Consider the following 25,706-nt stretch of genomic DNA (forward strand, 5'->3'; position numbering starts at 1 on the left):
CTCTCCTCTCTTTCCCCCCCCCCGTCTCTCCTCTCTCCCCCCCCCCGTCTCTCCTCTCTTCCCCCCCCCCGTCTCTCCTCTCTTCCCCCCCCCCGTCTCTCCTCTCTTCCCCCCCCCCCCGTCTCTCCTCTCTCCTCCCCCCCCCCCCGTCTCTCCTCTTTCCCCCCCCCCGTCTCTCCTCTCTTCCCCCCCCCGTCTCTCCTCTCTTCCCCCCCCGTCTCTCCTCTCTCCCCCCCCCCCGTCTCTCCTCTCTTCCCCCCCCGTCTCTCCTCTCTTCCCCCCCCGTCTCTCCTCTCTTCCCCCCCCGTCTCTCCTCTCTCCCCCCCCCCCAGTCTCTCCTCTCTTTCCCCCCCCCCGTCTCTCCTCTCTTCCCCCCCCGTCTCTCCTCTCTTCCCCCCCCCGTCTCTCCTCTCTCCCCCCCCCCCGTCTCTCCTCTCTTCCCCCCCCCCCCCCCGTTTCTCCTCTTCCCCCCCCCGTCTCTCCTCTCTTCCCCCCCCCCCGTCTCTCCTCTCTTCCCCCCCCCCGTTTCTCCTCTTCCCCCCCCCCCCGTCTCTCCTCTCTCCCCCCCCCCGTCTCTCCTCTCTTCCCCCCCCCGTCTCGTCCTCTCTTCCCCCCCCGTCTCTCCTCTCTTCCCCCCCCCCCGTCTCTCCTCTCTTCCCCCCCCCCCCCCGTCTCTCCTCTCTTCCCCCCCCCCCCGTCTCTCCTCTCTTCCCCCCCCCCCGTCTCTCCTCTCTTCCCCCCCCGTCTCTCCTCTCTCCCCCCCCCCGTCTCTCCTCTCTTCCCCCCCCGTCTCTCCTCTCTTCCCCCCCGTCTCTCCTCTCTCCCCCCCCCCGTCTCTCCTCTCTTCCCCCCCCCCCCGTCTCTCCTCTCTTCCCCCCCCGCTCTCCTCTCTTCCCCCCCCCCCCGTCTCTCCTCTCTTCCCCCCCCCGTCTCTCCTCTCTTCCCCCCCCCGTCTCTCCTCTCTTCCCCCCCCCCCCCGTCTCTCCTCTCTCCCCCCCCCCCGTCTCTCCTCTCTTCCCCCCCCCCCGTCTCTCCTCTCTTTCCCCCCCTTCCATCTCTCCTCTCCCCTAACCCCCCCTCCCGTCCCGTCCCCAGCTGTTCCTGCGCTATCTGCTGGTGGCGCTGGCGGTGGCCGGTGCCAGTGCGCTGCGCTACTGTGGCTTCATGGTGTAGGACGCCCAGCAGCTGCTGCATCGCCTCTCCCCCGAGGATTACGTGGAGGGCGCCTCTCACTTTTCCTGGACCTCATCAACCTCTTCCTCTACATCCTGCGCTGCTGGAGGCCGTGCGGCGCAAGTGAGAGAGCAGGCGGCGCGGGGGGGGGGGGCATCTCTCGCTCTCTAGCTCATACACTCGCTCACCACCCAGTACACTCACCACTCGCTCACCACCAAGTACACACACCACCTAGTACACTCACCACTCGCTCACCACCCAGTACACTCACCACCTAGTACACTCGTTCACCAGTACACACGCTCACTGGCTAATACACTCGCTAGTGTACTCACCACCTAGTACACTCGCTCACTAGCTACTACACTCACCACCTAGTACACTCACCACCTACTACACTCACCACCTACTACACTTGCTTACCACCTAGTACACTCACCACCTAGTACACTCGCTTACCACCTAGTACACTTGCTAGTCTACTCACTAGCTAGTAGACTCACCACCTAGTACACTCACCACCGAGTACACTCGCTTAGTAGCTACTAGACTCACCACCTAGTACGCTCACCACCTACTACACTCGCTTACCACCTAGTACACTCACCACCTAGTACACTCGCTTACCACCTAGTACACTTGCTAGTCTACTCACTAGCTAGTAGACTCACCACCTAGTACACTCACCACCTAGTACACACGCTCACTGGCTAATACACTCGCTAGTGTACTCACTCACTAGCTAGTACACTCGAATAACCACCCAGTACACTCACTCACTAGCTACTACACTCGTTTACTGGACACTTGCTCGTCTACTCACTCGCCACCCAGTACACTCGCTCACCAGTGAGTGTACTCATTCAGCGAGCACCCGCTAGCAGCCAGCCAGTACTGCTGGTTCTCACCGGTACACCAATTCATTCAGTCATCCATTCACTCACCCACCCACTCGCCCACCCACACATTCACTCACCCACATTTTGTCTGTCTCTCACACACATTCACTCACCCACCCACACATTCACTCACCCACATTCTGTCTGTCTCTCACACAGTGTATGGAATGTGATATTTGTAAAGGAGGAGACTAATATATATGTAAATGCTATTCCTGTGCACATGTAAACCTGCAATCAATGGGAAGGTGATGGTGCTCTGTGATTTCTGTTGTTGCGGTCGTCGGGGGCGGAGGGTGGTGGGGGTGAGCTCGCGACTCCCCAGCGTTTTCCAACTCGGCTTCGCAGTGTCTGTGTGTGATGCGCGCGTGTGTGACGCCCGGTGTGATGCCTGCACTCTGATGAACGGTATGACGCACTTGATGTGAAGCACGTGCTGTGATGCCCGATGTGACGCATGCGCTGCGACGCACATGCTGTAACGCGCCCGGTGTGACGTGCCCGGTGTGACGTGCCCGGTGTGACGCGCCCGGTGTGACGCGCCCGGTGTGACGCGCCCGGGGTGACGCGCCCGGTGTGACGCGCCCGGTGTGACGCGCCCAGTGTGACGCGCCCAGTGTGACGCGCCCAGTGTGACACGCCCAGTGTGACGCGCCCAGTGTGACGCGCCCGGTGTGACGCGCCCGGTGTGACGCGCCCGGTGTGACGCGTCCGGTGTGACGTGCCCGGTGTGACGCCCGCGCTGTGATGCCCGGTTTGATGCCAGGTGCGCGTGTGACGAGCGGTGGCGACCATCCCACGCCACCAGAACCGGACACGCACGCACACACACCCACACGCGGCCGCCCCCCCCACCCTCCCTACACCTGGCAGACAAAAACCAGCGCTAAAAGTATTTGCCTTGCTGGCCAAGGTGGAGACTACGGCGGTGGCCCCCAGCGCCCGGGCAACGCCGGTTGTGGCCTCCCCACCCCATCCCCCGACTTGAGCGGCGGCAACGTTGCTCTGACATCGGCCCGACTTGCGAGTCTGCCGGTCGGGCCGGCGTATGGCCCCAAAATTTGCTCGAGCGTTGCTAGGCGCCCACCGCCCCGACATCCGAAGTCGGCCTTCGTCTCCGAAGCGCCGACAGATCTTCCCCGCCGACTCGAGACCTCTGCGTGGGCGCGCGTGGTGGTGGCGGCGGTGGTGGCGCTGGGGAATCCGTGCGTGTGCCTGGTTCTTCTTCCACCCCTACTCTGGAATGCTATTGCCAATAAACTGCAACTTGAATCACTACCTATGAGATCTTCACTCAAAACTGCTCTAGAGGAGTTGTACACCCCTAGCTGTCACTGCTATTCAGTGGCCTAGATGACCGTTGCAAAGTATTAGCTATGTTTTGATTTAGTGTGCTGATCTTAAAGGTGCATTGAAAATTTTGATACTCCGACTTATGCTCCTGATGTTGTGGAGTGACTCATGCAGCCAGCTATGGCTGCAGGGTTTGGTAATACATGTTATTGTCGTTTATTGTGAAAATTCGGTCACAGTTCCTATGATCACTGTTACATTGCTTTTATGGCTTTATTTTGGTGATTTCGAAAAGTGTTTTGGTTTGGCCATGTTTGTTTGTTGTAGTACGGAGTTAGATTGATGGCCTTAATCTAAGTTGTCTTGTGGTTGTTGTTTTTTGACTTGCATCCCACTGGGAATTTTGCACACAGCGTTGGTGTACAGTGCTTTTTTTTCTGGAATTTTTGCTGGTTTTTTTCCTGGATTTTCAGTTTGCACATAGTCACTTTAAGATGTTTTCTTGTTCATGTTTTTGTTTATTTTTGTTGCGGTTGCACCCGATTCAAGAGCCGAATGGCTCACAGGGCTATACCTAATAAATTAAACTTAAAAACCTTGAAACTTGACAACTAAACGGGGGCTCTGGATGGGTGCAAGGGGCTGGAAACCCCTCCACTTTCAATAAATTACCGCTAAACCACGAATTAAATATGTAACTAATAAGCTTGTGCCGGAGGCCCCGGGGGGACAGGCGTCTATGACGTCTCCTGGCCAAACCCCAATTGGCGGAACCAGGAGATTGAATCTTTACCCTCGGGGCTCCTCCAGAAATAACGAAAAGCCACTTCGTGTGGTCACGTGAAATGTTCGAACGCTCACTGCGGAGGAGAGGCTGCCACTCCTCTGTCAGGAGCTGGACCGGTACTGCCTGGATCTCTGTGGCATTCAGGAGGTCTGGTGGACCAACTCTGGCTCCTGCCACCATGAGGGGTGGACAGTCCTCTACTCGGGGCAGAAGACTACCAAACAACAGGGTGTGGCTCTTCTTCTGAACAAAAGAATGAAGGGGGCGTGGGAGCGTGGCGGTGAGGTGTGGGAAGCTGTAAGCCCCAGGCTACTTTGGGCTCGCCTTCCCATCAACCGGAGGCGAGCAGTGGTGGTCGTGGTTACTTATGCCCCCACCAAAGACGAACATTTGTGGAGGGATGCAGGCAAAGTCGATGAGTCAGATGCCTTTTATGACCTCTTGTCACAGGTGCTGGCTAAAGTAGCCCCTCGGGATAGAGTCATCTTGTTGGGTGACTTCAATGCCCGAGTTGGTCATGATGCTGGCACCTGGTCTGGAGTGATTGGAGGGCATGGGCCAGATCAGCTCAATAACAACAGTAGGAGGCTGCTAGATTTTTGTGCAGCCCATGGAATTGTAATTACCAACACGCTGTTCCGGCATCGGCGCATCCACACAACATCATGGATGCATGCCGGGTCCAAGCAAGAACATCTGCTGGACTACATAGTGACGGACCAGTGGATGCGAGCCCATGTCCTTGACACCCAGACCTACCGTGGAGCTGATCTGCCCTCTGACCATTGACTAGTCATCTGTAAGATGTGCCTGCCATTCTTCCACTCCGGTGGTGGGTGTACACCCAAGAAATCATTCCAACCTAAAGTGGCCTGGTCTCAGCTGATGAAAGTTGCAAGCGAGAATTTCATCATCGCTTGCAGCTGGGGTTGGCATCGTCTCCCACTCCTCCTGATGTCGAGGGTAAATGGGCGAGGTTTAGGACTGTGACTCATGCAGCTGCAATGGCTGAGAACCTGGCTGACAGAGGAGGTGTTCAGGATCTTAATTCTAGATTTAAAGGTTTCGTGACTTCAAGGATTCATACTCTTTGGTGGGTGTATGTGTTCAGGATAGTTGAGAAAAAGCAACAGGCCCACTCTTATCGGCTACAGCATCCCACGTCAGAGAATGAGGAGGCTTACCTCAGCCTTCGCTCTGAGGTTCGGAGAGCCGTGAGGCGCTGCAAGGATGGGTGGTGGTCGCGGATTGCTGAGGAGATGCAGTTTGCCTCAGTGGCCCACGATCACAAATCACTATTTAACTCCATCAAAAAAGTAACCTGCAGCGCCACACCTATTACCATCATTAAGGGAAAAAACAGTGATCCAATCTCCGACCCCCAGGAACAGATTTGCAGATTTGCTGAGCATTTCTGTGAGGTTCTGGGGGAGGGGAAATCCCTCAGCCAGGAAAACATCGTGGCACAAAGTGGGGATGACCATGCTGAGGCTGCGGTGCCTCAAATATTGGAAGAAGTCACCACCTGTGAGTGGCTGGCTGAGGTGCCATCTGTTGAGGAAGTACTGAAGGTGATCCAGAGTCTGAGACCAGGAAAGGCACCGGGCAGAGATGATTTCCCAAGCGAAATGCTGAGGGAGGGTGGCGTTTGTGCACAGACTGCCCTACATGACATCATAACCACAGTCTGGACTACTGGACGGGTACCGCAGAATTGGAAGGATGCCCTGGTGGTCCCCCTCTTTAAGAAGGGGGGACCGCACATACTGTAACAACTACAGGGGCATCTCACTCCTCAGTGTGCCGGGAAAGGTCCTGGCAAGGATTATTCAACATCGCCTTGCTAGGCACGCTGAGGAGAGGCTTGCGGAGCCCCAATGTGGTTTCAGGAAAGGGCGTGTTGTATATATAGGCCTTTTTTTCCTAAAATTAAGATTAAGAATAATTCTGCCAATATATTTTTAAATAATCAACTGCGGGGTCGCTTGGAGCACAAACAAAATGTAACCACCACCCACACCCCACCAACAGCTGCCTTTCAGAAACACAGTGCCGGAGATATAGGTAATAAAAAAAACCCTTGGTACAAAGGAAGGAGAGGGGGAAGCTCTCTAATGAGATTCTGGGGAGATCTCATCACAACTTCAAAGACCCGCCACCAAACAGGGCGGCGAATTTTTGTAGGCTATTTTAGTTAACGAAAAAAATCCGACAATTAGCGACCAGAATAAGAATATAACATAGACTGTCAACGTACTCAACCAGATTAAAAACCAGACTGCAGCCACATTGGTGGCCTTAGAGTTACTAATTACCTGATTTTACTCTGATTCACCTCACATATGGTTTCTTGTTAGATCTTGCTATCTACGTGACCTTACCTAAAACCACGGAATACAAATGTCAACAGTCAAGGAAGCTTAAGTGAAATCTTAGTTACATCTAACCTCAGGACATCAAAAAAATTTACTCGAGTAAAACAGCACAATCCCTGGATACAGATAGAGAACAAAGGTTAATAAAACCCTATGAATATACGTGGTAATAACTGCTAAATCACAAATCTTGAATTAACACAAACCAAATAATAATTTTGAAGTATTAGACCAAGGGTCATCCAGAAGAATAAAAGGTGAAATAAGTCAATCATACCTAACCAAGATGTAATGTATTCCATAGGAAAAGAGCCTCCCAACTGCATTTGTCTTCCCACAGGACGTGATAGCAAAGAATGTAACACCCAGATGACGCCAAAAAGGCGCACTTGGTCCAACCCTAGGCTCTAAGGAAAGCTGTCTCGGGTGTGGACCAATCAACTTCAAGGACAGTGCATATCATTATCAGAGTTATGTCTTTTGTTTGCATTATGACTGCAGGTATTGCGGTCTATGCAAACATGACTCCTTGTAAAAAGGTGTCAGTTTTGTTGCCAGATAGAAGGGTAAACAACCAATTATCACAATTACGAGTTTTGAGAGTGAATGCCAGCAGACATGCAGCTGCAGCTCCAGTTGAACTGATGAGCGACGAGAGCAATCGTGCATCGCCAGAGAGCACGGAGCAGGAGAGAGAGCGCACAACCAGCGCCACCAAGCAAGAGTGTCGGCACCGGCAACCAGCGGACGAGCGACGAGAGCCATCGTGCATCGCCAGAGAGAACGAAGCAGTGGAAAGAGCCTGATCTAGTGCAGCCCTGAAGTAAGGGCGGGTGTCCATGTGAAGCTGGCACCTGCACGATCAAAGAGAGAGCACGGAGCAGTGTAAAGAGCCAGACTAGCCGCCCGTGAGCAAGAGTGTCGGCGCCAGCGAGAGCGCCGTGGGTTCGACTCGCACACACCGACAAGCACCAGCTAAGGAGCAGCGATCAGCAGACGAGCTGCGCGCGCTATCTGACGACGGAATGATCGCGCACCGCCGACGGCGAGCGTCGTGCCGACTCGTCATCCAGCATCGGACAAGCAACATTGTTCCAGCTGCCGCCGAGCGAGAGAGAGAGCAACACGTTGTTTGTATGCCCCTCCCCCACCCTCACAAGCTCACGACGCATCGCCCGGCGTCTGCTTAACACAAATAATTTATCAAGGGGACAATCCACACACACCATTGCTCCAAGACATTTCGTTAATTGTATAATCTAGCCGATGAATCTATTGATGTATACTTTTGCCTTCGGGATATAATAATTTGCTTTTTATTGCCTTTCGTATGAATATCGTTGCATGTGTAGGATTCTTACTGACGCGACAACTTCTTTGTCTTTCTCATTCCTTTTATTCCGCATATAGTTCACATCTCCGACAGCATCGCTCAATGTTCCTCCATACTCTTCAATGCACCATTTCCCATCAACCCCACTCGACGTCCCTCCGTTCGCTCGTTCCGCTCTGCCGCTTCGCTCGCTCTCTCTCCACCAAGGTCCGTTACTCCGCTGTTTCGCTACGGTGTCCTCGCTCCGTCCTTGCTACTCTGTCCGTACTCTCTATATCCACTGCTACCTTATACTGTATTCTCTTTGTCCACTGCTACCTTATACTATACACTCTTATCCACTGCTACCTTATACTATACTCTCTGTTGCTCCGTCTCTGTCCCAGGCACCGTCTCCAGCTCCGACTCCAACCCTCACAAAATGACTCCCGTCTCTCCGCTACGCTCTCCCTTTATCCCCGAACCAATTAGTCCAAATTAGTTGTCATCCCCCGCTCCTCCCTTCGCCCCCATGGCCCCCAGCCTCACGTGATGTCACGTGATGTTGTTTTCCGTAGACACTTACCCTCTTGACCAATCACCGGCCTGCGTCCTCAGTTACCCTTAACACCTGTGGCGTCTCTTAATGACCTCATCCCTTAATTGGCGCAACAACAACTGTATGTCCTCAGTTGCCCCCACTGTCCGTTGCACGCTCGCATCGCAACCAACCGCGTGGCGCGTGTCATCTCAGGTCCTACACATGCATGTTTTAAGGACTTTCCCCTATCGCCGTATATGCTCGCGTTACTCGGTGGAATTAATCAATTGTTCGGTTGTCCAGTTTGACAACGTAACCATTGATGGTTAAATGTACGGATCAATGAGGGGAATTTCCCCAGTAGAACTGTGTTGATAATTCCAAGCACAAGAGTTCGCATATTAGAGTGTTATGTTTTTGTTTAGAAATTAAAATTGCTTAACACAGTCTGAGTGGTTCCTTCCTGAGTTCATGCATAATAATCTCAATTATGAGAACTGTATCCTGCGGTGAGAGTTGAATTCGGAGACCTGATAAGCACATTAAGACTTAATCCGTAAATGTTAAAGCGAGAATAATTGTATTATCCCGATTGATAATACAACCCTAGACAACGAAGCCGAGCTTAATTTAGCATAATTACACCACACTTGGATAACTTTATACAACTCATTGTATTATCCCGATTGATAATGACCCTAGACAACGAAGCTAAGCCCAATTAAAATAACTGCATACATTAGTATAATCGCATACATTTGCATAACTCAATAGGACCACATCCATATTTAGCATAATGTATGCGCATAATTACATAAATGAGCTTATTATCGGATACTTACACATTCTACCAATCTTCAATTAATTTTTTTAAATTATTTTTCTAAAACCGACATATACAACATAATGGGGTTGGCTCGTCCGGGATCTCTCGCAGACAGTTTGTGCATGATTTAAGGAATGAATCACTGTTGTGTTAACCAGAGTATTGTGAACTAACATTGCCTTGTGATTGTTAACGGGCGTAAAACAAACAAAAAACGCCCTCTGAGGTGAAATTCCAGAGTAGCTCGAGTCAAACTGACTGCATTCTGTGATACAATTGTTTTTTTATATGCACTCTGAAGTGGAATACCAGAGTAGCTTATGCCACACATGAGATGCTAGTGTAATAAAAGGACTCAGACACTTCTTTCTGACTTCGTGTCCTTTATTGGGTTCTTGTCTTCTCCCACACGGCACTCTGTTATAACACTGTATTTGTAGCCCCCGGCTGTTATCGCTATTATAGCTTCCTCTCTCTCTCCCCGCAGACTCTCTGCCTCGTCTACTGTGACCTCCGTTCTCTCCCTGCAGACTCGCTGCTAACAATCTATGCAGACCCCCGCTGCTAACCCTATATGCAGACCCTCTTGGTTGCTACTCTGTATGCAGACCCGCTGCCAACTCTGTATGCAGCCCCGCTGCTGACTGCAGCCTCCTCGCTGCTTCGGGTCGGTCACCGCTGGCCAACGGTGCTGATCCTCGTTCCCCTGTGTTCGTGGCGATCTCGCCACCCTCCGCTTCGCCCTTCGTGGCCTCTCCCGTTCCTGGTCCCCCGTCACTCCCTTTCCTCTTCCGGTTCTCCTCCCTCTATAGCTTAACCCCTCTCCCCCGCGTGACCTAACTCCTCCCCTCCTGCTGTCACTTCCGGAGGGCCGTTTACGCCCGCATTACACTAGGATTAAGAGGAATTTTTGAATGGATTGCGGAATACTTGGAACTCGTATTAAAACGTACAGGTCGGTCTGCTACAGAGCAGACAAGGCAGATAGACGCAAGGGAGGGGAGCTGTATCGATGACATTGAGACACATCGAGAGGAACTACTTAAGGACTGGATAAAATGTGACAAAAGTGAAAATGATGTAAAACTCGCAGAAATAGCAAGACAGGACTCATACCTTCTCGTAGACAGACAGATTGTGGAATGAGGAAAAATTCGAAAAGTAAACGGACGAGAAACTGTCTCTGATAGACGAGGTAATATGTCCTCCCACCCTCGTAAGGGAGAAGGAATCAGTGCTCGCGACACCAGCCACACTCACAGACGTTGATTCACAGAACAAATACGAAGGTAGCGGTACACCACATTCTTGGGTATGTGACCGTAGTCCTGGAACAGACTACACAAAAAGTATGGTTATCAATCAAAATAACTTTGACACAAAAGCCCCCTCACAACTCGAGAGAAGGGATGGAGAAATACAGATGCAGTAGGCAACAAGTGGGACGGACAACCCCGAAGTCAGAGGGAGACAAAATCTTAAAACAAAGTTGCCAGAATATGCTGTACTAATAGCGCCAGAAAGGGCGGAAACTTGGCAACACGAGCAGGACAGCAGAGACAGCTCACTAGAAAGACGCACACCACTCAAACACGACCGACACAGCACAGATAGCAGGGACAGCCCTCTAGAGAGACGCAGGCTACGCAAAAACCACCAACACAAAACAATCCGCACTGCAGGTGACAGACACAGACATCACGACAGGCACGAGGCACGAGCCAAATATAAATCAAGCATCAAACAAGGACCTCGGAACGCAAGCGCCACACCTAGCAGACACCATACACACAGTATGCGACAGGAAAGCTGAGCTCAAAAACACCACATAAGCACAGGCCAAAGGGACAACACACACCGACCCATAGACAAGGATCACAAGACCAACATAGGAAACCTAAGGAACACGGGACAGGCAGGAATTACCGAACAAAGTTGACCCACGTTACAGGCGCAAAATACACCACAGAAGTTATACAGGTAGGAACAATGCTCCACACTGCCCACCAGGGATTTATTGTCTGTCTGTAAGACTGTCTGTCTGTCGTGCATAAATAAATATTAAATAAACACAGCTCTTTGATTGGTGGAGACCTTACAAACAGCTCTTTGATTGGTGGAGACCTTACAAACAGCTCTTTGATTGGTGGAGACCTACTGCCGGGTACGGAGAGGGGAGGTGCCTAAGGGAGGAGGGTCAGGGGAGGGGCCTAAGGAAGGGGGGAGTCAGGAGAGGGGCCTGAGTGGGGGGGGGGGGGGTAATGAGAGGTGCCTAAGGGAGGGGCCGATAGTTAAGGGGGCTGTCTGCCTGGCTACCTCAAGTCAAGTTATCTTGTACACAGGTAGGAACAACAGGTTCCACACTGCCCACCAGGTATGAGTTGTCTGTCTGTCGTGCACGAATGCGCTGTCCAACCAAGTTCCTACCTGCCCACTCCGAAGGAACGTGTTTTTAAGCAGCGCCACAATTGTAGTGATAGCTTATCTGACACTGACTCCTCTGACGACGACCAACTTTCCGAATACTCGTTCAGTAGTAAGACTCTGAAATGGATGGACAAAGCTCTCGTCAGAATTCCATATTTTGATCCACACAATAGGAACAGAGATATACACACTCATATCGTAACAGTAGAAGCGGAGACAATGATCAGAGGTCTGAGCGGAAGGGATAAGAAAGCAAGTTTTCTGAAAAGAAGTTTACATGAACATTCTATACCATGGGTAAAGTCGCTACCATACAAGGTTAGGAATGATTTCAAACAACTGAGCCTGGCAGTGATTCGGAAGTTTGGAGAATATTCAACACTGTCTGAGGGGTTTAATGCTGTCAAATCGATGACCCAGTGCGTAGACGAGTATCCGCGAGATTACCTCCTACGATTTAAAAGAGCCTGGCAGTGATTCGGAAGTTTGGAGAATATTCAACACTGTCTTGAGGGGTTTAATGCTGTCAAATCGATGACCCAGTGCGTAGACGAGTATCCGCGAGATTACCTCCTACGATTTAAAAGAGCGTACTACTCAGGCGATGTGGATCAGTACCAAGAAGGTGACAAAATGTTCAAGATTATGTTTTTTGAATCCTTGAGTCCAGAGATTACAGAAATTGTGGGAATGGTTTTGGACCCAGAGACGACCTCTTTACACCGCATAGAGAATAGGGCTCACATGGCATGGCTATATAGCACTAGGAGCCATAATTCGGATCCAACACACAGGGAGAGGGATAATGAACCCAGCCTTTCAGAGGGAAATAAAAATCACGTGAGCAGCTACAGCATCCCACATGTGAGACATTTAATGCACCAAGCCCCACAATGCAGAGAGGAGCAAGCACCCACGAGCTACCAACATAATTACACACAGATGGCAAGGTAACCATTCAGCGAGAGAGTGGCACACAATTTCGATTTAAAGCTTTCGTGACTGCAGGGATTCATCTTGGTTCTTTCAGTAAAGTCACGTAGAAGGGAAATAATAAAGTAATAAGTATAAAACATAAAATAAAATTCTCACGACGTTTCGGCCACAACGCAAGCAGCCGTCCTCAGGTGAAGAACAGGTCTGTCGGAAAGACAGCGTCTGAATGAACACCACCAGGCTTGGCAGAGTATATTTATGCTGGGTTAGGGGATGAAGAGCGCCTTGACAAAGGAATTTGCATATCAACAGAGGAATTTAGCATATTTATGGTTGATATGCAAATTCCTTTGTTAAGGCGCTCTTCCTCCCCTAATGTCTGACCCCCCCCCAGGTGCGTGACGTCATTTATGGACGGCCCCTTAGAGAAGGAGTCGTACCCCCTGGCTCTACCAGGTTGCAGGGGGTCCAGCAGTAAATGTGTGTGGACTAATCCCCATCTGTTCCATCTCACTCCCTCCTACACCCGTGGGTGGGTGGTACAGTAGCAGTGTGTGTGGACTAATCCCCATCTGTTCCATCTCACTCCCTCCTACACCCGTGGGTGAGTGGGTGGTATAGTAGCAGAGTGTGTGGACTAATCTACATCTGTTCCATCTCACTCCCTTCTACACCCGTGGGTGGGTGGGTGTTACAGTAGCAGAGTGTGTGGACTAATCTCCATCTGTTCCATCTCACTCCCTTACACACCCGTGGGTGGGTAGGTGGTACAGTAGCAGAGTGTGTGGACTAATCTCCATCTGTTCCATCTCACTCCCTTACCCGTGGGTGGGTGGGTGGTACAGTAGCAGAATGTGTGGACTAATCTCCATCTGTTCCATCTCACTCTTCAACACCCGTGGGTGGGTAGGTGGTACAGCAGCAGAGTGTGTGGACTAATCTACATCTGTTCCATCTCGCTCCCTCCTACACCCGTGGGTGGGTGGTACAGTAGCAGAGTGTGTGGACTAATCCCCATCTGTTCCATCTCACTCCCTTCTACACCCGTGGGTGGGTGGTACAGTAGCAGAGTGTGTGGACTAATCCCCATCTGTTCCATCTCACTCCCTTCTACACCCGTTGGTGTGTGGGTGGTACAGTAGCAGAGTGTGTGGACTAATCTACATCTGTTCCATCTCGCTCCCTCCTACACCCGTGGGTGGGTGGTACAGTAGCAGAGTGTGTGGACTAATCTCCATCTGTTCCATCTCACTCCCTTCTACACCCGTGGGTGGGTGGTACAGTAGCAGAGTGTGTGGACTAATCCCCATCTGTTCCATCTCACTCCCTTCTACACCCGTGGGTGGGTGGGTGGTACAGTAGCAGAGTGTGTGGACTAATCCCCATCTGTTCCATCTCACTCCCTTCTACACCCGTGGGTGGGTGGTACAGTAGCAGAGTGTGTGGACTAATCCCCATCTGTTCCATCTCACTCCCTTCTACACCCGTGGGTGGGTGGTACAGTAGCAGAGTGTGTGGACTAATCCCCATCTGTTCCATCTCACTCCCTTCTACACCCGTGGGTGGGTGGTACAGCAGCAGAGTGTGTGGACTAATCCCCATCTGTTCCATCTCACTCCCTTCCACACCCGTGGGTAGGTGGTACAGTAGCAGAGTGTGTGGACTAATCCCCATCTGTTCCATCTCACTCCCTCCTACACCCGTGGGTGGGTGGGTGGTACAGTAGCAGAGTGTGTGGACTAATCTCCATCTGTTACATCTCACTCCCTCCTACACCCGTGGGTGTGTGGGTGGTACAGTAGCAGAGTGTGTGGACTAATCTCCATCTGTTCCATCTCACTCCCTTCTACACCCGTGGGTGGGTGGTACAGTAGCAGAGTGTGTGGACTAATCTCCATCTGTTACATCTCACTCCCTTCTACACCCGTGGGTGTGTGGGTGGTACAGTAGCAGAGTGTGTGGACTAATCTCCATCTGTTCCATCTCACTCCCTTCTACACCCGTGGGTGGGTGGTACAGTAGCAGAGTGTGTGGACTAATCCCCATCTGTTCCATCTCACTCCCTCCTACACCCGTGGGTGGGTGGTACAGTAGCAGAGTGTGTGGACTAATCTCCATCTGTTCCATCTCACTCCCTTCTACACCCGTGGGTGGGTGGTACAGTAGCAGAGTGTGTGGACTAATCTCCATCTGTTCCATCTCACTCCCTTCTACACCCGTTGGTGTGTGGGTGGTACAGTAGCAGAATGTGTGGACTAATCTCCATCTGTTCCATCTCACTCCCTTCCACACCCGTTGGTGTGTGGGTGGTACAGTAGCAGAATGTGTGGACTAATCCCCATCTGTTCCATCTCACTCCCTCCTACACCCGTGGGTGGGTGGGTGGTACAGTAGCAGAGTGTGTGGACTAATCTCCATCTGTTCCATCTCACTCCCTTCCACACCCGTTGGTGTGTGGGTGGTACAGTAGCAGAGTGTGTGGACTAATCTCCATCTGTTCCATCTCACTCCCTTCCACACCCGTGGGTGGGTGGTACAGTAGCAGAGTGTGTGGACTAATCCCCATCTGTTCCATCTCACTCCATTCCACACCCGTGGGTGGGTAGGTGGTACAGTAGCAGAGTGTGTGGACTAATCCCCATCTGTTCCATCTCACTCCCTTACACACCCGTGGGTGTGTGGTACAGTAGCAGTGTGTGGACTAATCCCCATCTGTTCCATCTCACTCCCTTACACACCCGTGGGTGGGTGGGTGGTACAGTAGCAGAGTGTGTGGACTAATCCCCATCTGTTCCATCTCACTCCCTTCTACACCCGTGGGTGGGTAGGTGGTACAGCAGCAGAGTGTGTGGACTAATCCCCATCTGTTACATCTGCACGGGATTGAGTGTTTCCCCCTCGCTCGCGTTTCTTGTCATTGAACCAGATACTTCATAGGACATCAGAATAAATAATGATAATGAATCCTCGAGCTGTGACGGTTCCACCTGAAGATGGAAGCTTGTGTTGCCTCCGAAACGTCGTGATTTTTATTTTACTTTTATTTTAAAAATGTTTTACCTACGTGACTTTACCGAAAACCTAAGAATATAAAGAAAAACGTATATTACGTAATGTGTTGATGCTATTATTATGTTGTGCAGCGCAGTACGTAGTTATAATACAGAAATATCTATAATAAATTTACATTATGTTAATTTAATGTTGATGAACATTATATCACTTCATGTTAATGTAACCAACATTAATGTATTATATTAATTTAGACATCGTAATATTGCATAACGTTCATTTAACCAACACAATAGAACGTAAAGTTAATTTAACCAACATTATATTGCATTATGTTAATTAAAAACAAATATATTGTATTATGTGAATTTAATACAAATAATTTTATGGTATTTTTTTTTCAACACTGTTAATTTTTTGTTAATTGGTCAATTATGTTAATAGAACCACCTCCACAAAACCACTTCTGTATATATTATGTTAATTTATTCTACATTTCATCGAATTATGTTAATTATATTAGTCCCACCCAAATCTACCTGCAGCTATTAAATTTCACTAACGCTCCAGGGGCATCTTTAACACAGAGATGGGCTCCTGGTGCCCTCGTAATTAACGTTACCGATTGCCCTGAGGGCATTTTGTATTTCCAATTTGTTCCATCGTTTTTCTGCCGCTCGCCCCAACCACCACGTAAACACAAGAACCGAGACGTTTGAATCGATTCCCCGATTGCAGATTTTGTAGGAATCGATTCGCACCTCCTACGCCTCCAAACCCGATTCGTCAAACAAGCGGGAGAGGAATCGATTCCCCCGGTTCTGTGTCAAATCGATTCGAGGAATCGATCCTAGCGAGGCCAGTTTCGTTTCCCGTCACGACTCGGACCAATTAGCTAAGCTACGTGTTAATTAGCTAAGCTAACCGATGTGTTAATTGGCTAAGCTAACGGCGTGTTAATTAGCTAAGCTACTGGGACCAATTAAAGCCGCTGTCTCTTCTGCTAATTGAGAGGTCGGGCCGAGAAGCTTTAGGCGCTAAAATAGGCCTCAACCGCGAGCCTTCGCTAACGATTTGTTGAGGTAATTGTTGTTGTTGTTGAGGTAATTGTTGTTGTTGAGGTGATTGTTGTTGTTGTTGTTGAGGTAATTGTTGTCGTTGTTGAGGTAATTGTTGTTGTTGAGGTAATTGTTGTTGAGGTAATTGTTGTTATTGAGGTAATTGTTGTTGTTGTTGAGGTGATTGTTGTTGTTGAGGTAATTGTTGTCGTTGTTGAGGTAATTGTTGTTGTTGTTGAGGTAATTGTTGTTGTTGAGGTGATTGTTGTTGTTGTTGTTGAGGTAATTGTTGTCGTTGTTGAGGTAATTGTTGTCGTTGTTGAGGTAATTGTTGTTGTTGAGGTAATTGTTGTTGAGGTAATTGTTGTTATTGAGGTAATTGTTGTTGTTGTTGAGGTGATTGTTGTTGTTGAGGTAATTGTTGTTGTTGTTGAGGTAATTGTTGTTGCTGAGGTAATTGTTGTTGTTGAGGTAATTGTTGTTGTTGTTGAGGTGATTGTTGTTGTTGAGGTGATTGTTGTTGTTGAGGTAATTGTTGTTGTTGAGGTAATTGTTGTTGTTGAGGTAATTGTTGTCGTTGTTGAGGTAATTGTTGTTGTTGAGGTAATTGTTGTTGTTGAGGTAATTGTTGTTCTTGTTGAGGTGATTGTTGTTGCTGAGGTAATTGTTGAGGTGATTGTTGTTGCTGAGGTAATTGTTGTTGAGATAAGTTGAGGTAATAGTTGGAATTGTTGAGTTAATTGTCGTTGAGTTGTTGAGGTAATTGTTGTGGAGGAAATTGTTGAGTTAATTGTTGAATTCATTGTTGATGTAATTGCTGTTGTTGAGGTATTCGTCGTTGAGTTAATTGTTGAGGCAATTGTTGTTGGGGCAATTGTTGTTGAGGTAGTTGTTGAGTTAATTGTTGAGGTAATTGTTGAGTTAATTGTTGAGGTAATTGTTGTTGGGGCAATTGTTTTTGAGGTAGTTGTTGAGGTAATTGTTGAGTTAATTGTTGGGGCAATTGTTGTTGGGTCAATCGTTGCTGAACTAATTGTGGCTTTGCATCGTCCCGGGTCACCGATTCACCGAGAAGGCGGCGGCGGCGACGGCGAAGATTGAGGCGATGGAGGCGATGACCTCTGACCTGGAGAATGACTTCTGCTACGGGACCAACGTGGCGACTGCCCACGTCTCCATCCGCATGGGTGAGTGGTCACGGTGAGGTCACCACGCTGGCCGTGTCGGTGAGGTCATCACGGTGAGGTCATCACGGTGGCCGTGTCGGTGAGGTCATCACGGTGGCCGTGTCGGTGAGGTCATGACGCTGGTCGTGTCGGTGAAGTCATCACGGTGGCCGTGTCGGTGAGGTCATCACGGTGGCCGTGTCGGTGGGGTCATGACGTTGGTCGTGTCGGGTGAGGTCATCACGGTGACCGTGTCGGTGGGGTCATGACGCTGGCCGTGTCGGTGGGGTCATCACGGTGACCGTGTCGGTGAGGTCATCACGCTGGCCGTGTCGGTGAGGTCACGACGCTGGCCGTGTCGGTGGGGTCATCACGGTGGCCGTGTCGGTGGGGTCATCACGGTGGTCGTGTCGGTGAGGTCACGACGCTGGTCGTGTCGGTGGGGTCATCACGGTGGCCGTGTCGGTGGGGTCATCACGCTGGCCGTGTCGGTGAGGTCATCACGGTGGCCGTGTCGGTGAGGTCATCACGGTGGCCGTGTCGGTGGGGTCATCACGTTGGTCGTGTCGGTGAGGTCATCACGGTGAGGTCATCACGATGGCCGTGTTAGAGTCGCTGAGAGTTCAGGTTGTCTCACAGGGGGTTATTAATGGCCGGTTGGCTGCTGCTCGCTAATAACTCTCTCGCCTGGGATACAGGAGGTCGTGGGTTCGATCCCGACCCTGACGCCTGCTGCTGTATATTTGGAGTTTGCGTGTCTCTCTCTCTCATCATCATCACGGTGGCTAGGAGATGTTAACTCCCTCGCGTGGTCTACAGGAGGTCGTGGATTCGATCTCAACCCTGACACCTGCTGCTGTATATTTGGAGTTTGCGTGTCTTTCTCTCATCATCATCACGGTGGTTAGGAGATGTTAACTCCCTCACCTGGTATACAGGAGGTCGTGGGTTCGATCTCGACCCTGATGCCTGATGTACATTTGGAGTTTGCGTGTCTCTCTCTCATTATCATCACGGTGGCGAGGAGATGTTAACTACCTCGCCTGGGATACAGGAGGTCGTGGATTTGATCTCAACCCCCTGACGCCTGCTATATATTTGGAGTTTGCGTGTCTCTCTCCCTGTGGTCGCGTGGATTTTTCTCCGGGTCCTCCGGTTTTCCCCTCCACATCTAGAATCAACTGAAGTTGATTGGTCCACACCCGAGACAGCTTTCCTTAGAGCCTAGTCTCCATTGGTGTTGGACCAGATGACGCCAAAAGGCGTACGTGCATATCATTGTCATCATCATCATCAGAGTTGTTTCTTTTTGTTTGCATTTTGACTGCTTGTGTTGCGGTTATTGCAAACATGATGCCTTGTATAAAGGTGTCAGTTTTGTACCAGTTGAAAGGGTAAAAACCTACTACTATATTTTGCTTCCAACATTATCCAGCGGTCCGAGGCCGATCCGGCAAAACCGTTTCAAAGGCTGTCGGCACCATGTGTGCGTGACAAAACAAAGTAGCTACGCTTGAATTAGGTGTCAAATACTTTTTCCGGTACATGATACACTACATACAACTTAAACAATACTGTACGTGTATACACACCACCCCACGATGCAAAAGTCTTCCAGATTGGAGTGGAGAGTATGGTGCAGTAAGCGCAGTCACTTTTTTTTACAGGAGGATATTTATTTTTGTCTGCTTGCATGTTTATCCGTGCCAATTTCGTGTTGTAAACGAATTTGAAATGCTACGAGAGAAAAAAACATTCAACAACACCAGAAAATTGATTTAAAGCTTTCGTGACTGCAGGAATTCATTTTCTTGGTTCTTTCAGTAAAGTCACGTAGAAGGGAAGTAATAAAATAATAAAAAATATATGTTTTTTTATTATGTTTTACTTTTATTATTTTATTACTTCCCTTCTACGTGACTTTACCAAAAGAACCAAGAAGAAAAATGAGCACGTCAATGATGTACGACGACGTGTGGTACGGTACGCAAGCTTGAATCTTTTGTCTTTGGCTCGCGTTCCCGCAGGCTTCCTGCGCAAGGTCTACGCCATCCTCTCGGTGCAGATCCTGCTCACGGTGGCCGTGGCGGCGCTCATGGACTGGAGCGATGTCGTCGAGGACTTTGTTCAGAAGAAGTGAGCCACTGCTCCCTCCTTTAAACGTCGGCGGCGGCGTCATCAGCGTCGTCATCGTTGTCGTCATCGTCGTCATCATCATCATGATCGTCGTCATCGTCATGATCGTCATCATCGTCATCATCGTCGTCGACATCGGCAGAATTATTATCAGCAGCAGAATCATCGTCATCATCTTCGTCGCCATCAGCAGAATTATTGGCAGAATTATTATGAACATCATCATCATGATTAGCATTGTCGTGTTTCTCCTCCCCGTTTCTCCCCGCGTGTCTCCCCGCGTGTCTCCCCGCGTGTCTCCCCGCGTGTCTCCCCGCGTGTCTCCCCGCGTGTCTCCCCGCGTGTCTCCCCGCGTGTCTCCCCGCGTGTCTCCCCGCGTGTCCCCACGCGTGTCTCCCGCGTGTCTCCCCGCGTGTCCCCCACCGTGTCTCCCCGCGTGTCTCCCCGCGTGTCTCCCCGCGTGTCCCCGCGCGTGTCTCCAGCTCGTGGGTGATGCTCATCTCCTGCGTGCTGTCCATAGGGTTGCTGCTTGCCCTCTTCGCCAAGCGTCGCAATCACCCCACCAACCTCATCCTCCTCTTCGCTTTTGTGAGTTCGCCACGGCCTGGTTGGCAGGTTCATAATGGCCGTGTCAGTACCTTCATGGAGAACCACAGAGACCCACAGACTCGCACAGAGACCCACAGACTCGCACAGAGACCCACAGACTCGCACAGAGACCCACAGACTCGCACAGAGACCCACAGACTCGCACAGAGATCCACAGACTCGCACAGAGATCCACAGACGCACACAGAGACCCACAGACTCGCACAGAGACCCACATACTCACACAGAGACCCACAGGCTCACACAGAGACCCACAGACTTGCACAGAGATCCACAGACGCACACAGAGACCCACAGACTCGCACAGAGCCCCACAGGCTCACACATAGACCCACAGACTCGCAGAGACCCACAGGGCCGGATCAACCCAGCACAGCGCTAACCATCGCACCGTGATGCTTCATCATCGTTATTCTTAATTATTTTTGGATCACCTTGGTGGTGGAGGTTTTGTTGGTGTGGTGTTGGTGGTGTTGGTGGTGTTGGTGGTGTTGGTGATGTTGTTGATGTTATTTTTGTTGGTGCTGGTGGTATTGAGGGGACGCCCCGAGTGAGCCGCGTTGACTCTGTGCTGCGTTTATTTTCCTGCAGACTCTGGTGGAGGCGTTCACGCTGGGGGTTGTGGGTAAGTGGCATCTGTGCCGCCCTGTGTGTGTATAGGTACATGTGTGTGTGTGTATACGTACGTGTGTGTGTGTGTATACGTACGTGTGTGTGTGTATACGTACGTGTGTGTATATGTCTCTTGGCCAAACCCCATTTGGCGGAGCCATGAGACTGAACCCTTAGCCTCGGGGTTCCTCCAAAAACAGCAAAAAGCCATTTCGGGTTGCCACGTGGAATGTTCGAATGCTCATTGCGGAGGAGAGGTTGCCTCTCCTCTGTCGGGAGCTGGACCGGTACCGCCTGGATCTCTGTGGTATTCAGGAGGTCCGGTGGACCGGCTCTGGCTCCTGCCACCATGAGGGGTGGACAGTCCTCTACTCGGGGCAGGAGACTGTCAAACAACAGGGTGTGGCTCTTCTTCTGAACCAAATAATTAAGGGGGTGTGGGAGTGTGGCGGTGAGGTGTGGGAAGCTGTAAGCCCAAGGATACTGTGGGCTCGCCTTCCCATCAACCAGAGGCGAGGAGTGCTGGTCTTGGTTACTTATAAGAAGACCATCAGTGGAGGGATGCAGGAAAGGCCGATGAGTCGGATGCCTTCGATGACCTCCTGTCACAGGTGCTAGCTAAAGTCACCCTCTTGGGTGACTTTATTGCCCGGAGTCAGTCATGATGCTGGCACCTGGGATGGAGTGATTGGAAGGCATGGGGCAGGTTGGAGACTGATAGACTTCCGTGGAGGCAGTCGCCCTCCAACAACAGCGGAGGGCGGAGGAGCGACGCTCACAACAACGAGCGGAGTGCCGGGTGGCTAAAGCACAGCAAGTTGGCACAGTAGGGGGCACAGGTGGTGCATCAGCCAGTCATCTCAGTCATCTCAGTCAGTCGACTCGTGGCACATGGGTCTGTCCCGTGACCTCGTGCCAGCGGGCGTTCGACACTTCACGTGGCCTCAACGTGCACAAAGCCTGGCACAGGTGCCGTGGTAATGTCACCGCCACTTAGTGGCGAATGGCAGTTATTTTGTTGTATCTCTGTATGTATATTTCTGTGTGTGTATCTCTGTGTCGGTGTGCAGTGACATTCTACGACCACGTCGTGGTGTTCCAGGCGTGCGTCCTCACGGCCGCCGCCTTTGTGGGCCTCACCGTCTACACCCTGCAGACCAAGAGGGACTTCAGCCGCATGGGGACCGGGTGAGTTCTGGCCCAGTCCACCCAGGGGGAGGCCAGTCCGTCCGCCAGTCTGCCCATCCACCGACCCGCCCGCGGCGCTCGCTACGATGGAGTGTCGATTGTAGCGCTAACCGTACCGCCACTGCTCAGGGGGTGGGTTGGGGTGTGGGGGGGGGGCAGCTTTAATTGTGTGGTGATGCTAACCACTGTGTGTGTGTGTGCAGTTGGCACAAGTAGGGGGGCACGGGTGGTGCATCGGCCAGTCATCTCATAATCATTCATAATCAACGTTGTTGGGTTTAGATCGCGTTATTTATAAATGTGTCGTAACCCTCCACCACCCGACACGGCCAATCAGTAAAAAAAGTGTCACGTTGACAAAAGATAAATAGTTCACTGCTTTAGCCCACCGGTGTGTTGAAGCGTGAAACCACAACATTTTACAATTTGAGTACGACGTTTCGCTGGTAATTGCATCCAGCATCATCGGGCGAATTGCCGGTGGGCTAAAGCAGTGAACTATTTGTGTTTTGTCAACGTGACACTTTTTTTACTGATTGGCCGTGTCGGGTGGTGGAGGGTTACGACACATTTATAAATAACGCGATCTAAACCCAAAAACGTTGATTATGAATAATATTGGTTGCGAAAGCCTACGTGTTAATCAGTCATCTCAGTCAGTGGAACCCGTGGCACCTGCTGGGTCTGCCCCGTGACCTCCTTGCCAGCGGGCGTTCAACACTTCACGTGGCCTTAACGTGCACACGGCCTGGCACAAGCGCCGTGGTGACGTCACCGCCACTTAGTGGCGAATGGCGGTTGTTGTGTCACAGGGGAGCGGTGGTGTATTGGTTAGCGCGTAGCGCTATGAGCCCGGCGACCTGAGTTTCCGGCTCACGGCCAACACCAGTGACGATTAATATGAACTGGTCCTCCCCCCTAGGTCGACTCAGCCTCAAATTAGTACCGAGTGCGATGTGTTAATCACTGGGGAGACGTGTAGCCCATCCATCTCCTCGTGTGCCGTGCCGGCCTTCTGTTAAGGCTGTATGGGTGGGGGGGTCTTTGTCTCTGTGCGTGTGTGGGGTGCAGGCTCTTTGCTGGCCTCTGGATATTGATCATCGCTGGATTTCTTGGGGTGAGCAATAAGACACCTACCCCCCCCCCCCATCAGCTCCCTGTCTCATCCCCGCTCCTTGACGAATCTCCACCTCCCATCTTGGTGTCTCCCAATAGCTCCCCTCCCCTACCCCCCCCTCCCCCCCCCATCTCTCTCCCCCCCCGTCTCTCTTCCCCCCCCCGTGTCTCATCCCTCCCCCCCTTCTCTCTCCTCCCTCCCCCCCCTTCTCTCTCCTCCCCCCCCCCCATCTCTCCCTCCCCCCCACCATCTCCCCCCCCCCCATCTCTCCCTCCCCCCCACCATCTCCCCCCCCACCATTTCTCCTCTCTCCCCCCCGTCTCTCCTCTCCGCTGGTCTAACCCCTCCCCCCCCCCGTCTCTCCCCCCCGCTGGTCTAACCCCCCCCCCCTCCCCAGCTGTTCCTGCGCTACCCGCTGGTGGAGCTGGCGCTGGCTGGCGGCGGTGCGCTTCTCTTCTGCGGCTTTGTGGTGTGGGACACCCAGCGGCTGCTGCAGCGCCTCTCCCCCGAGGACTACGTGGAGGGCGCCGTCTCCCTCTACCTCGACCTCATCAACCTCTTCCTCTACATCCTGCGCCTGCTGGAGGCGGTGCGGCGCAAGTGAGAGAGCAGGCGGCGCGCGGGGGGGGGGGGGGCATCTCTCGCTCTCTAGCTCGTACACTCACCACCCAGTACACTCACTCACCAGTACACTCACTCACCAGTACACTCAACACCCAGTACACTCACCACCCGGTACACTCACCACCTGGTACACTCACTCACCAGTACACACGCTCACCAGTACACTCACCACCTAGTACACTCACCACCTAGTACACTCACCACCTAGTAAACTCGCTCACCACCGAGTACACTCGCTCATCAGTACACACGCTCACTGGCTAATACACTCACCACCTAGTACACTCGCTCACCAGTACACACGCTCACTGGCTAATACACTCGCTAGTGTACTCGCTCACCACCTAGTACACTCACCACCTACTACACTCGCCCACCACCTAGTACACTCACCACCTAGTACACTTGCTAGTCTACTCACTAGCTAGTAGACTCACCACCTAGTACACTCACCACCTAGTACACTCACCACCTAGTAAACTCGCTCACCACCGAGTACACTCGCTCACCAGTACACACGCTCACCACCTAGTACACTCGCTCATCAGTACACACGCTCACTGGCTAATACACTCACCACCTAGTACACTCGCTCACCAGTACACACGCTCACCACCTAGTACACTCACCACCTAGTACACTCGCTCACCAGTACACACGCTCACTGGCTAATACACTCGCTAGTGTACTCGCTCACCACCTAGTACACTCACCACCTACTACACTCGCCCACCACCTAGTACACTCACCACCTAGTACACTTGCTAGTCTACTCACTAGCTAGTAGACTCACCACCTAGTACACTCACCATCTAGTACACACGCTCACTGGCTAATACACTCGTTAGTGTACTCACTAGCTAGTAGACTCACCACCTAGTACACTCACCATCTAGTACACACGCTCACTGGCTAATACACTCGTTAGTGTACTCACTAGCTAGTAGACTCGCATACCACCCAGTACACTCACTCACTAGCTACTACACTCACCACCTAGTACACTCGTTTACTGGCTAAGCCACTCGCTCGTCCACTCACTCGCCACCCAGTACACTCGCTCACCAGTGAGTACACTCATCCAGCGAGCACTCGCTAGCAGCCAGCCAGTACTGCTGTTTCTCACCGGTACACCAATTCATTCAGTCATCCATTCACTCATCCACCCGGTCTCCCACCCACACATTCACTCACCCACATTCTGTCTGTCTCTCACACAGTGTATGGAATGTGATATTTGTAAAGGAGGAGACTAATATATATGTAAATGATATTCCTGTGCACATGGCAACCTCCGCAATCTATGGGAGGGAGGGTGGGTGTGTGGGGCTCCGTGATTTCTGTTGTTGCGGTTGTCGGGGACGGGGGTGGTAGGGGGGACCTCGCGTTTTCCAACTCGGCTTCGCAGTGTCTGTGCGTGATGCGCGCGTGTGTGACTCCCGGTGTAATGCCCGCACTCTGATGAACGGTATGACGCACTTGATGTGAAGCACGTGGTGTGGTGCCGGGTTTGACGCCAGGTGCCATGCCAGGTATGACGCGCGTGTGTGTGTGTGTGTGTGCGCGTGTGTGACGAGCGGTGGCGACCGTCCCCCGCCACCGGAACCAGACA

The 25,706-nt window shown here is 51.5% G+C and overlaps 2 protein-coding genes across 5 annotated transcripts in view; both read left to right on the plus strand.

Moving 5' to 3' along the window:
• Positions 1-9,572, plus strand: part of LOC133358521 (protein lifeguard 4-like) — a 42,095-nt gene extending 32,523 nt beyond the window's left edge. The window contains exons 13-14 of one of the 3 annotated variants that reach the window (XR_009757092.1): positions 1,096-1,296; positions 2,842-9,572. Coding sequence is in view for 2 of the 3 variants with exons in the window: in XM_061576884.1 (XP_061432868.1) it covers positions 1,096-1,173 (78 nt within the window). In the remaining variant the exon portion in view is untranslated. Of the gene's footprint in view, positions 1-1,095; positions 2,753-2,841 lie in introns of those variants that run through there. The other 2 variants (XM_061576884.1, XM_061576883.1) reach the window with 2 other exon arrangements.
• A 6,839-nt stretch (positions 9,573-16,411) lies between these two features.
• TMBIM4 (transmembrane BAX inhibitor motif containing 4) lies at positions 16,412-24,210 on the plus strand. Of its 2 annotated transcripts, none has more exons than XM_061576897.1 (8): positions 16,412-16,666; positions 17,718-17,829; positions 19,836-19,944; positions 20,465-20,532; positions 21,145-21,178; positions 22,236-22,353; positions 23,425-23,470; positions 23,868-24,210. In XM_061576897.1, the coding sequence occupies exons 2-8, from the start codon at positions 17,776-17,778 to the stop codon at positions 24,072-24,074; spliced, it is 636 nt and encodes a 211-aa protein (XP_061432881.1). In that variant the 5' UTR covers positions 16,412-16,666; positions 17,718-17,775; the 3' UTR covers positions 24,075-24,210. The 2 variants fall into 2 exon arrangements, with proteins under 2 accessions (XP_061432881.1, XP_061432880.1); XM_061576896.1 differs by having other exon boundaries at positions 20,427-20,532; positions 23,868-24,208.
• Positions 24,211-25,706: the final 1,496 nt, after the last annotated feature.

This window comes from Lethenteron reissneri, chromosome 62 (assembly GCF_015708825.2).
Source record: "Lethenteron reissneri isolate LAM-NWPU_2019-01 chromosome 62, ASM1570882v1, whole genome shotgun sequence".
NCBI classification, from domain to species: domain Eukaryota; kingdom Metazoa; phylum Chordata; class Hyperoartia; order Petromyzontiformes; family Petromyzontidae; genus Lethenteron; species Lethenteron reissneri.